The sequence below is a fragment of the Staurois parvus genome, unplaced genomic scaffold, assembly GCF_062004578.1.
Source record: "Staurois parvus isolate SC_StPar_1 unplaced genomic scaffold, SC_StPar_1.0 ptg000770l, whole genome shotgun sequence".
Classification (NCBI taxonomy): Eukaryota; Metazoa; Chordata; class Amphibia; order Anura; family Ranidae; genus Staurois; species Staurois parvus.
Window position 1 is genome coordinate 230,406 of NW_028318566.1, and position 13,482 is coordinate 243,887.

General features: G+C 40.0%; 1 protein-coding gene across 3 annotated transcripts in view; it reads left to right on the forward strand.

Annotated features, from left to right (window-relative positions):
• Nucleotides 1-13,482, forward strand: part of TBC1D9B (TBC1 domain family member 9B) — a 106,053-nt gene that overhangs the window by 63,633 nt on the left and 28,938 nt on the right. For all 3 annotated transcript variants that reach the window (XM_089654501.1, XM_089654502.1, XM_089654503.1), the window contains exons 9-15: nucleotides 665-815; nucleotides 3,647-3,861; nucleotides 6,126-6,243; nucleotides 7,903-8,188; nucleotides 8,714-8,843; nucleotides 9,001-9,099; nucleotides 9,225-9,293. In XM_089654501.1, the coding sequence (XP_089510627.1) occupies nucleotides 665-815; nucleotides 3,647-3,861; nucleotides 6,126-6,243; nucleotides 7,903-8,188; nucleotides 8,714-8,843; nucleotides 9,001-9,099; nucleotides 9,225-9,293 (1,068 nt within the window). The remainder of the gene's footprint in view (nucleotides 1-664; nucleotides 816-3,646; nucleotides 3,862-6,125; nucleotides 6,244-7,902; nucleotides 8,189-8,713; nucleotides 8,844-9,000; nucleotides 9,100-9,224; nucleotides 9,294-13,482) is intronic.

The window sequence follows — 13,482 nt, forward strand, 5'->3', positions numbered from 1 at the left end:
GTGCATCTTTTTTTTTCAGGCAAAAAAAATGTGTATTTATTAAATTTTTTGGGGAACCTGTAAAGCAATTCATCAGCGATCAGCTGATTGTGGGTGCAGTGCAGGGATCTTGCAGACTGTTATTGTAGGCAATTACACACTGACAGGAAGCATCAATGAACTACCTAAAGAAATTAACAGCCCCTGGTAGTCGCAAAGGCTGATTGTAGTTGTAGTTTCCCATTCACAGAACTCTGATAAGATCCCTGGCCTGCTGTCACAGTGGGGACTCAGCGGTGGGAGTGTGATGTGGGGGCAGCTGCAGCAGTAAGGTGCATGTATCCTTTAAAGCTATTTAACTGTAACCCCTTTAGTTTGGCTTACTTTATTTTGAATTAGAGCCTCTTTTTAGACTGCAAGTTAGTCATGCTGGTATATAATGATCAGTGCATTCCTACGTCTATCATTCAGAGTAATTTGGTGTAAGCTGATTGACTTGCCCTCTCATTTCAACCTATATCTGAAGTTGATGACTTATGGGCCGCCCTGTAGACAGAGCTAAAACTGAATATCTGTAGCTTGTAAAGGCTTTCACCTTCACTATATATGAACTTAGAAAACTGGCAATGGATTCTTGCAGCCCCTACCACTTACTTACTGTTATAAAATATTTTTTTTTTCTTAGACAAAAGAAAAAATGAAGGAGGAATCTTGGAACATTCACTTCTTTGAGTACGGCCGAGGGATGTGTATGTATCGAACATCCAAGACTCGAGACCTAGTTTTAAACGGCATTCCAGAGAACCTGCGAGGAGAACTTTGGCTCTTATTTTCAGGTAAGCTTAATGCAGTGTAATGTTGGATCAAATTATTATTGGATCAATGTATTATTAGAGTGAATAAACCAGCCCCAAAATGCACATGCCAATGGTCCATTCGGGGCTGTATTTGTTTCAATGTTTTTAATTGTAGGCAAGTGACCAAATCAGTACAGATGTATTTATAGTTTTTATATACAGTAAATTAAGGATTTTTGCTAGCACATGATTGGGTAGTCAAAGTACACACAGATTTACCTTTTTTTTTTAGTTTTTTAAACATGTTTATTGGTTTTGCAAATAAAGACAATACAGAAAAGAAAAAAATTAAATAAACCAACAATGCACATACAATAATAACAAACCGCCACAGCTCACAGAACTACTCTAGCTTCCGTATTACCACTCCTTTTGTCAGACGTAGAGAGAGCCATGCGGTGATGCTGTACTCAATACCATCTGTAACTGAGCACGTCCCTCCTGAGACAGCTTCGGGATCGCTCACCTCTGTAGCATGCAGCCTTCCTATGTCATACGCCTCTGCTCTCTACTTGCCCAAGCTGAAATAAAGAATCTTGAATGTGTGCTATTTTCACTGGGATAATAAGCGTTGCAATGTTTTTAGAGGGATCCCAATCTCTTGTTATGTCTAATCCAACAATTGTCTCTCATGTCTCATCATTCCAATGCAGCATTAAAAAAACAAAGTTAATTTCAGGTACAATGGTTAAATCATACAATATATCAACAGAACAGATAAGTAGTGTATAAGTCTTAGTTTCCTGAATCTGGAGTTAAAGGGTCCCATATCTTATCAAACAACTTATATTTTCTCTTAAGTTTGTAGGTGAAGTTATAAAGTAGTAGATTAGAATTGATTAATTGCAATCAGGTATTAAGGGATGGGGAAGAAGGTCCCCTACCTGCCAGTAAAATGGTCTTTTTTGCATAAAAATATAATATCTTCTACAAACCTTTAGCAAATCTAGAGATGGAGATATCTCCCAGTAAGCAATTGTTAGGATGTAGTATATTAGGGAGGACCAGTGCTGAGAAAATGTGTTATTTTAACCCAAAAGGTATGGACTAGAGGGCAGGTCTGGAAACAATGTAGAAAATCGGCTGTAGCACCACAGCATGTAAAACACTCAGGGGTTGGGCGAAGGCCCATTTTAAATAATCTGAATGGTGTAAGATGGCTATGGTGAAAAACCTTTGCTTGATTAATCCTATCTTTAGAGGCTATTATCAAGCTCTTATACATTTCTCCAAACTTTTAGACTCGGCAATAAGTGTAGAGTAATACTGTGTTATTAATCTAGGTTTCAGCTAGATTCCTCAATAGTTTTTCTAGGGAAGTAATTTGAGTTGGGATGTTTAGGGTCCTGATTTGGGCCAGGATGCCACACTGAATTTGGCAATAATAAATTAAGAAAGTGGATGGGAGATAAAAGTCCCCCTTCAATTGTGAAAAAAATTTAAAAACTTTAAACTCCTGCGTGATATGAGTCAGGTATTTAATTGACTATCTCCAAGTGTCGGGGATAGAAAGTAGTTTAGGAAGGGAAGGGCAGCCCTATTTGGAGAGGACGACCAGCAGTCTGAAGAGAGGCGTTTTTGTGTCCAGTAAAAAGATAGAGACAGGTGATAAACATTGTAGTGCTAGCAGTTGTGGGGGACTTGGCGTCTGTATATAATACAGGGTGCAGCAACATAACTTCCTTTTTTCAAAACGCAATAAAACCCATTTTATGAATCAGAATTGTTTTTATTGTCTTTAATAATGTAGGTACATATCTAAAGTTCTGTTTTACACAGTTTTGAAAATCATATCCGGTAGGTGACGCCCCCCATTGTCCATACACTGAATAAGCCAATTTCTGGCGTTTTTCATGACCCTTACCAGCATAGCAGCGGGTATGTTGGCAATTTCTGCGCGGATGTTGGCCTTCAGCTCTTGTAGGGTCCTTGGACGGTTTACATAAACGCGGGATTTAAAAAAAGTCGCAAGGGGCCAAATCGGGGGAGCGGGCTGGCCACTCCAAATCGCCCCTTATTGAGATGAGGCGCTCCGGGAAGTGTTTTCTTAAAACAGCCATTGATGCTCTTGAAGTGTGAGCCCTTGCTCCATCCTGTTGGAACCAAATGTCCCCTAAGTCCATTTCATCAAGTCGTGGAAAAACAAATTCCTCCAACATGTTCACATACCGGTCTGAATTCACTTTTTCAGTGTATGGACAATGGGGGGCGTCACCTACCTGATATGATTTTCAAAACTGTGTAAAACAGAACTTTAGATATGTACCTACATTATTAAAGACAATAAAAACAATTCTGAATCATAAAATGGGTTTTATTGCGTTTGAAAAAAGGAAGTTATGTTGCTGCACCCTGTATTATACAGGTTTTCAAAGGAGGACACTATGGTGTCTTCTGTAGTTCTGCATGCGATAGCCTGGGATGGATGAAGCCAGCCATTGATATAGACCAATTGGGAAGCTAAAGTAATAGACATAAAATAAACAGGGAAGACCAGGCCTGCCAGGCGAGCTGGTAATTTAGAAATATCCAAAGCCAGTCTGGGTGTACGTCCTTGCCAAAGAAATGTAAAAAATTTTATAGGTATTTTGCAAGAGTAGTTGGCCAGAACATAGAGTAATTTAGGTAGGAAAATCATTTTTATCATATCAACTCTCTCCATATGGTCCAGGTTCACCTACGGTACTAACATTCATCTTGAAAAAATTGTGATCATCAGATCATCCCTTCTGTCTTATTACTGTATCTCTCCATCCTAAAATAAGAAAAAGAATAATATTTATCTTTTTTTTTTTTTTTTTTTTTTTTAGGAGCATCAAATGAGATGGCAACTCATCCTGGTTACTATGCTGATCTAGTGGAGAGGTCCACAGGACAATGCAATCTTGCAACAGATGAGATTGAGCGTGACCTCCACCGCTCCATGCCTGAACACCCTGCATTCCAGAATGAGCTGGGCATAGCAGCTCTTCGCCGTGTGCTCACAGCGTACGCTTTCCGCAACCCCAACATTGGATACTGCCAGGTACTGCCACTCTTCTTACCCACACAAGTGTTTAGCAAGAATAACAAATGCCTTCCCTGCTTGGTAACCTTCTGGTGTCATGGTTAAGAAAAAGTAAATTTGAAAAAAGTTCAGTTTTATTCATGTGCTACTAAAGTAACACGGTTAAGACCTGTGTGATTCTGAGTGTATGATAAAAGAAATGTATAAGGATTTTCAAGCATCTCGCAGGGTTATTGTATACTCATGGTATTATTTCAATCATAGTCTTCCTAAACAAATATGCGTTTGTTGTAATGGCATTGTAATCACATGCACATTTGTATGTTTATCTGAAAAGGCTTGCTTTTTCTGTAAAAGGTGTGTTTGATACAGGTCTCTCCTGCCTCACTGAATGCCCTTGTGGACCTCCTCACTTAATGTGTAATGTATTAATGTGTAGGGTGGGGCCAGACACCAGTTACAGAAAAAGTCAACATTTGCATGTCATTTCAGCTGCCTGTATCTATTTACCTCTGCCCCCAGCCATACATTGAATCTCTGCTTTTTTTTTTTGCATAGCAAAGCTGCCATAATAATGTTCTCATTTGGCACATTTTGAGGTGTGTTGGATGCCTTTGTCCCTGTGCTGTAGTTCATCTGCCATGCTCTGTCACCTATGTGTCCTGTAATGACATAGTCACTTTAAAGGACAACTTCACCTTTAGTGAAGTTATCCTATTAAAAAATCCCCCTACTCACCTATGTTTAGCCCACTCAGAAAAATACCTTATTCCCCATTGAACAATCTTTCCTCCATCAAGGTCCTTGACTGCTCCTCTTTATACTGCGCATGCCTGGCACAATCCCCTACATTGCTTTCAGTAAGCTGTATTTATTGCGGCCTCCAGCTGCCCCTTGGAGTATGGCTTACACATAGAATTGTAAGGGAATGCTGTGTGCATGTGCAGTATGAAGAGAAGCTGGCCAGGACCTTACTATTATCCCAGGTGGACTACAGTCATAGGGTTGGTGGGATTTATTAAAGGACAACCTCAGTAAAGGTGAAGCTGTCCTTTCATAGCATCTACCAAATGCTCATTTACCTGCGGAGATGCAGTGGAGCGATCTGACATTTTGCCGGATTTGATATTATTAGCTGCAGAATGGTGTGCAACCTTGCTGGACCAAAGACTGAAAACCTGAAGGTTAAAAAAAAAAAATCTTTAGTATGTGATGCTAACCGATTCCATGTAGAGTAGAATTTCCAGTGTAGGTGCATCTACTGTTGGCCACTGAGTGAGTGGGCTTTAATGCAGAAAGGCCGTAAATATGCATCCATATGGAACTGCTTTTCTGTGCTGAATGCTCACTCAACACAGTAACTGAGCTATCACAGGCAGCTCCCAATGCATACTTGTGATTGGGAGCCTTTGATCATGTAACTGCTGTGACAGCCAGTCACAGCTGTCACAGGATTGGAAAGCTCGTCTCCACCTCTCACCAGTTAGATCCTCTTCAAGGGTTGGGAGTTGGCGACGGCATGGGGTTAAGAACCCCAGACTAATAAAGTGGTATGTTTTAGGAATATTGCCAATATTACATCCTTGGTATTGAGAGCAGCTCATAGAGTTGTTTAGTACCCATCACTAATACAGTCTGTTTCTGTACCCACTCCTCTATTCCATCATGATTACTAACATGCATACACTATGGAAAGTTTCCCTTTGTCCTCCATGGTTTAGCCCTGTTTAGGTGTGACACAAAGGGAGGAAGGATGACCAAACACACAGGAGCAAAGATTCAATTTTCTGCACTTGTAACTTACTAAGACATGATGACATGATTTTACATTTTAATTGACAGAAGGAAGTTTAAATTCACTAAAATGTATTATGGAGTTATGCTATTTGATGGAAATACTGCATAATATATTTTTTTCTTTAATAAATATGCATACTTGGATATATGGAAGCTTGCTGCTCAGAACTTCTTGTTTCCTCTTCTGCAACCTAGTCTAGGCTTAGAAACCCATAGAAAACAAACTGATTGTAAAGACCAGGCTAATCTAATCCTAATAAAAGGCCACATGACCATGGTTGTACTCTTAGTGGCATTCAAACATCTGATTGTAACATGACCCCAGCTGGCCAGAAAGAGATTTGGTAGGGTGTAAAATAGTAAACCTATTTAGATATATCTCTCAGAACTGTGGTGTAATGTGCTCCAATAGTGCAAATGGATCTTTTATCAATATCTCATATGCTATATAATTCTATATAACAACAAGAGATTTTTATTTGTAGGCCATGAATATAGTGACCTCAGTTCTGCTGCTGTACTGTAATGAGGAAGAAGCATTCTGGTTGTTGGTGTCACTGTGTGAGCGAATGCTGCCAGATTATTACAATACACGGGTTGTTGGTAAGTCCTGATCAACATCCAGCTTAAAGATATTTAAACTTCCAAAGAACCTGATTTCCTAATAATTGCTTCAAACAATAGAGTTGTTAGAGTGCAAATGTCCAGATTTATTTTTTATAGTTAATACAGTCAATGCAGGCCGTAGGAATAATGTGGGATTGTGCTGATGTGTAAGAATAAACTGTTTAAAGTGTAGTTTAATTACCTGCAAGTCACATGAAGCAGCAACTCCAAAATTCAGAAAATGCCGATCTGGGGAAGGGTATATCAAGCAGGGAAACAGGACCTACCTGTGATGTCACTGCAGTATCCTGGACTGCTTGTTCCAATAGCCATTGCAGCTAACTAATGATGTGGGTAGAACTATAAACAGCAGGTTACTGTTTCAATCATTGAGAAGAGGATTTAATGAGAGGAGCAGCCAGTGTACAAAGCACTGGGATCTGACAAAGCTGCAAAGGATATGTGGCCAAGCTCACATGAGCAACCAATTGGGTCAGATTGAATATTGCTTTGAGGCAGCAAACCACAATCCAGTATTTCAACTAACTAGGTAAAGCACATTGTTTTAAGCATTCTTAAAGACATATACAGCAGTTTCATGTCAGGTGATCCACTTTGATCAATTTTATTATGAATTGCACTTTTTATTGTTGGGTTTTTATCTGAATGGTCTTTAGCTTTAGCCCTGCTTTTTGCACTGAATGTAGCTTTGAAAGCACGCTACTTCCCTCCACTAGTGCGGTTTCAAAGCCGCCAGTCATTGCAATTTCATGTGCGGCTTGCCTGACATCTGTGTGACTGCATGCACAGATGTCTATGCAAGTCGCACATAAAATTGCAGGAACCTTTTTTAAAAATCTGTGCCACACTGCAAAGTTGGAATCGCACTGATTTGAATGGTTCCATAGGCACAAATAGGGTGCGACTTGTCATATGATTTGGAACTCTCAAATTGCATGACAAGTCGTACCAATGTGAACCAAGGTTGAAAATAAAAGCCGTCATGCAAGAAAATGCTGTGTCTTTTGATCCCGAGTTTCAGTTCACTGGGTGCTTTGTGACATAGAAACTTGAAGTGGTTCTAAAGGCTCAAGGTTTTTTACCTTCATGCATTCTACACATGAAGGTAAAAAACCTTCTATGTGTAGCAGCCCTCCCTAACACTTACCTGAGCCCCATCCCGATCCAGCAATGTCCACACAGCCTCGGTTCTCTGGGGACTGTCACTCCTGATTGGCTGAGGCAGTGAGCCAGGAGAGGGAAGGGGTGGGGCTGATCCACGGCTCTGTGTGTGAATGGACAGGCAGAGCCGTGGCTTGGGAGTGCGCCTGCTTGGGTGCCCCCATAGCAAGCTTCTTGCTGTGGGCACCCAATAGGAGGGAAGGGCCAGGATCGCTGGCGGGGGGACCCAAGAAGAGGTGGATCCGAGGTACTTTGTGCTAAACCACTGCACAGAGCAGGTAAGTCTTACATGTTTATTATTTAAAAAACAAGACTTTAGCATCACTCTGAGCAAAGTGTTGTATGACACTTTGCAGCCTTGGAGGAGGACACTTTCAACCAAACAATAACATGTTGAGCCAGCAGAAGTATGAAATGACTGCTCATACAAAATTTGCATTGGTGACTAATACCTCCTGTCTGTTGGGTATCTAGGGGCCTTGGTGGACCAAGGTGTGTTTGAAGAGCTGACGCGTGAGTGCCTACCTCAACTGTCAGAGAAGATGCAAGAGCTGGGAGTTATCTCCACCATTTCTCTCTCCTGGTTCCTCACCCTGTTCCTCAGTGTCATGCCATTTGAGAGCGCTGTAGTGGTAGTTGACTGTTTTTTCTACGAAGGCATCAAACTGATTCTGCAGCTGTCATTGGCTGTACTAGAGGCAAACATGGATGCTCTGTTAAACTCCAGTGATGAAGGGGAAGCCATGACTATACTTGGAAGGTAATCGCATGCAAAATTTAAAAATAGGTTTGATAACATCGAAGGATATGTATTTCACAATAATTTTAACAACGTGTAGAATTTTACTGAAGTTTAAAAGCTGCATTTAATTGTTTATTTAATGAGAATGCCCCAAGGACATGTAAATGATTATTAAATAGGCTTTGTTTACATTCATCTTGTCTGCAGCATGCACTGTAACTGTTACCAGTTGAGTAAGAAACTGGAATGTATCTAATCCACATTTATATTTAATTCTTTACTGCCAGGAGTCATACACTTATTATTTCTATGTTGCAATGCACTAATGTAATTACTAGAGATCACAAACCGCTAGAAGCAGGCCCTATTTAGCATAGCTTCTATATAAACCAATATCAGGTCAAACCATATAAATGTAATTTTCCTCATGACCTATTGTACCACCACTGGTATGTAATCATTGAAAAACAATGCAGAAAGGTGTTTGAACTTAACAGTGTTAACTTGTATACCTTTAGCAATAATAATATTGTTTTACTCTAGGTATCTTGACAATGTGCTGAACAAGCAAAGTGTGTCACCTCCAATCCCCCACTTGCATGCTTTACTTACCGTTGGTGATGAACCACCAGTTGAAGTTGACATTTTTGATCTCATCAAAGCATCCTATGAGGTAAAGATAAATGATCATTCTTTTTAGCTCATAAGGTGGAGTATTGTTAAAGATCCCATTCAGTCATAATTGTTGGACAGCCTACCTCTTTTTTTAGCTTTGATACCTTTTTTGAACATATGGATTATTTGCCTGAATTACTATCTTCTGTTTCTAGAAGTTCAGCAGTTTAAGAGCTGATGACATTGAGCAAATGCGATTTAAGCAGAGATTGAAGGTCATACAATCTTTGGAGGATTCTGCAAAAAGAAGTGTGGTAAGAATGAATACATTATATATAATTACGTTTCAGGGCAAGTGTTTGAATTGTGGGTAGAAATATCAATTTATATTGCAAGTTTCACAGCATGTTATATGTTACCCCTACTGTTTGACGTTTAGGTGAGAGCCATTTCTACCGACCTGGGCTTTTCCATGGAAGAGCTGGAAGATTTATATGTCCACTTTAAGGTCAGTGTGTTTTTCTTTATTTTATACTATTAGTTTGTGACATTATAATCAATAACAGCTGTTTCCATATAAAGCTTTCAAAACCTGCCCTTTCTTTAGATTTCAAATTTGGCATTGCAGCTACAACATGCCAGCATTTCTTTCTTCTGATGCATAGCAGTGCTTTGTGTAGACCCCTGGTACCCAGCATGCGGCCCACCAGCACTCTGAGATTAGGTCAAGAACACAGCAGGCTGCATGTCGAATGGCAGAGGCTCAAGTGGGACTTAGCACTGGAGCCACTGGCAGTCAGTGACAACTTTAGTTCAGTAATAAGCTGAATCAGTCAGCTTCTGGGCTCCTGCTACTAAACACTTTGCAGCAGTGCCTGTAAGTAGAGCACTGTAAACACAATGCAGAACAATGATTCTACATTGGTTTTACATAGGAAGGGATTAGGGCTGTGGGAGGGCACCTGATGTTGGCTGTCACTGTGACAGGAGCTCTGTATGTGGATGAGCTGTGGTTTGATTTGTGCGGTGTTTGGGTAATCTAGGAGTGCTGTGAGACAGTGTGTGGCTACACTGCATTCATCTCTGACATGAACTCTCCTCCCTTGCTGGCCAGAGCAGTGCTATGCAACCTATCTGTTCTTCATTGTGGGATGTTCTCTGTGTAATAATGGCTCCTGGTTGGACAGCGCTGTTGTCAATCATATGCTGTCATCATGCAGAGCACAACCCACAATAGAAGAGATATTTTTGAATATCACTACTCCAGCTAGCAATGCTTGACCTAGCTTAGCGGACAAATCAGTCCCTAAATCCCACATATTTATTTATTTATTTCAGGTACTTGTATAGCGCCGTCAATTTACGCAGCTCTTTACACATATATATATTGTACATGCACATCAGTCCCTATCCCTCATAACGTGTTACAGTGTTGGGGTGCCATTCAATTTGAAAAGCACCCCTGCGCACTGAGGCAATGCACCCCTTCACTGTTACTGCCAGAAAACGTGATCGCACAGTGCATTGCATTTGAAAAAATAGGTCATTTGCAATATTAAACATGAGGGTGCTTTAGCATGGTTCATTAACGCACCATTTAGGCTCCTTGCGGATGGTAGTGCTCCACTCCAGTCGACAGGTGATCCATAAGTAGATCCCCTCTTGAACAGAGCAGATGTCATTTTGTTTTTTGTTTTTTTTACATCCACATCCATTCAGTGATGGCTGTATGGGCGGCCAGATGTAAGCAGACATGTGTTCTTTTCTTTATACATCAGACTACCTCCAATTTGCCACATACAGGTTTGGAAGAGAGGATGCAGTCTTTTTTTCTGCTTTATTTTCCAGACCAATGCCCATAGACCTACATGGAGCCTCCGATCAAGTTCTCCTGAAAAACTGACAGGCCTGACTTGATTGGAACACAGAAATGTGAGAGGGGCTAAAAAAGTAAACAAGACCTAAAAAAAAATCAGCATAACATTTTTAACGCAGCACACCGCTATGCATTGCTTGTTTGTTGTGGTGCTCTGCAGTGTGGCTTTGTTGACTGCTACTGTAACAATTCAATGGGGTGCCATTCAAAACTATTGGTGAAAGTACGCATTAACATGTGTTTGGTAATGCACAGAAGAACATGCATTTTACTGTGCGTTAACACAACAAATACGTGTAAATAAGCCCCTACTGTTGCAATATTTTAAACAGTAAATATTAATAAATTAAATTTAAATAAATAACATAAGATTTGTAAAAATTAAACTACTGTGCGGCCCTCCAAACATTTTGGGGGCGGCACTTGAGGTTCCTTACATTTCCTAAGTTGACCACCACTGAAGATCAACAGACCACCCAAAACTAAAAAAAAAAATAGATTTTAACTTGGACACCGTCTACACAAGGCCAGATGTAAATTGGGAACCTCCACAGAGTTCTGTTACTATGGTGCTCTTGTCAGTAGTATTTTACGTAGAAGATACTGGATCGGTGACCCTGCTTTGTGTCCTGGCCCATAGTTTGGTCATTTCTACTGTATTTTATTCTTACTGAAATTGGAATATTGTATTGTTTTATCCTTGCTTCCTTACATTAGCGTCAATTCACTAAAGCATAATCTATTCATGTGCTATTTTATAACTTTTTTTATGACGTCTTAAATACATTTAGAGTTTTATGCATAGATCAGCTGGAAATGTTGGAGCTACGTGCACATTTGGTTACTCATTTTTGTGGGGTTTTCTTAGTTAATCGTTCTTTCTAATTTTTGTTCAAGTATCGTCATATTGTGCTCCTTCAAAACAACCACACTGTCTTTTTTCAGGGTAGCCTGTATTTCTCCTTAGGTTACCTGTGGTTTTTTCTTTGTATCCAAATTCTTCTGGCAGTTGTGGCTGCAATCCTTCTTGGTCTACCTGACCTTGGCTAGGTATCAAGAGATCCCAGAATTTTCTACTTCCTAATAATTGATTCAACAGTACTGACTGGCATATATTTTTTTTATATCCTTTTGCATCTTTATAAAGATTCCATTACCTTGTTACGTAGGTGTTTTGACATTTCTTTTCTGCTCCCCATGGCTCAGTATCTAGTCTGCGCAGTGCATCCACCTGAGACCTAACAAATTTATTGACTATTTATACACAGACACCTATTGCAATTTAACCACTTGCCCTCTGGAAGATTTACCCCCTTCATGACCAGGCCATTTTTTGCTGTTCGGCACTGCGTTATTTCAACTGGTAATTGCCCAGTCATGCAGTGCTGTACCCAAACTAAATTTATATTCTTTTTTTCACACAAATAGAGCTTTTTTGGTGATATTTGATCACCTCTGCGGTTTTTACATTTTGCGATATAAACAAAAAAAGACCACAAAATTTGAAAAAAAAAAAAAAAGATATTTTTCACTTTTGGTTATATAAAATATCCAATAAACTTAAGTTAGTCATAAATTTAGGCCAAAGTGTATTCTGCTACATGTCTTTGGTAAGAAAAATCCCAATACATATATATTAATTGGTTTGTGTGAAAGTTATATGGTATATACATTGGAATTTACACAGCTTTTATTTTCTGACTGCCTATCACATTTCTTGAGCTGCTAAAATGCCAGGACAGTACAAACCCCCGCCCCCCAATGACCCCTTTTTGGAAAGTAGACACCCCAGGGATTTTGCAGAGTCCATGGAACATTTTTATTTTTTGCCACAAATTTTTTGAAAATTACAATTTTTTTTTCTTTTTTTACACAAAGTTGTCATTTAAATGATATGTTGCGCTTGCATGCCATGGGTATATGTGGAATAACACCCCAAAACACATTCTGCTACTTCTCCCGAGTATGGGGATACTGCGTGTGAAAGACTTATTGGCAGCCTAGCTACATACAAGCCCCCAAAATCCAATGACCACTTCCAGGCTTTCAAAGGGCATATTTCCTCATACTACTTCCTCACTACCTACCTTTTCCAAAAACATCTGGCAACAAAACAGGATCTGCAAAATACTCACCATGCGTCTTGGCAAATACTTTGGAGTGTCTACTTTCCAAAATTTTTTATGTCACACAATATTTGTGCAGCAATTATTAGAAATATTGAACTAGTGTGGAAAGGGGGGTGAGCAAGGATTTTTTATTTACGTTTTGTTTTTGTTTTACACTTTGCTTTGCAGGAGAAATAAAGATAATTTCTCTTGCAATGCAAAGCTTGCTGTCATGAACCTAACTCGTTCATGAAACTGTCATGAATGAGTTAAGTTTTTGACAGCTCGAGATAGTGATTTTTGATTGGCTGGAGCTGGTCACATGATACAGGGTGCTGTGATTGGCCCCATGTATCATGTGACAGCTGTGGGCCAATCACAGCTCACTAGAAAGAGAATCAGCGCTGTTATGAATCAGATTGATTCATAACAGCTTTGCTAACATTGTGATCATGTGATCCCATAGCGATCACATGATCACCGGGATCTTCATTCCGCTGTGTCCGCCGGACACAGCAGTCGCGGGTGGGAACGCTGCGCACCTGCCTGTGTTAGTACAGCCAGAGCGACGTACTCGTACATCGCTTTGCCTGTAGCTGCCGCCCGTCCGCAGTACATTGTGGGCTGGTGCTCAGGAAGCGGTTAAAAAGCCACAGATATGGGAGATTAACCTTTAATTGCCATTAACCTGTGTGTGTCACCTTGTGTTTGTA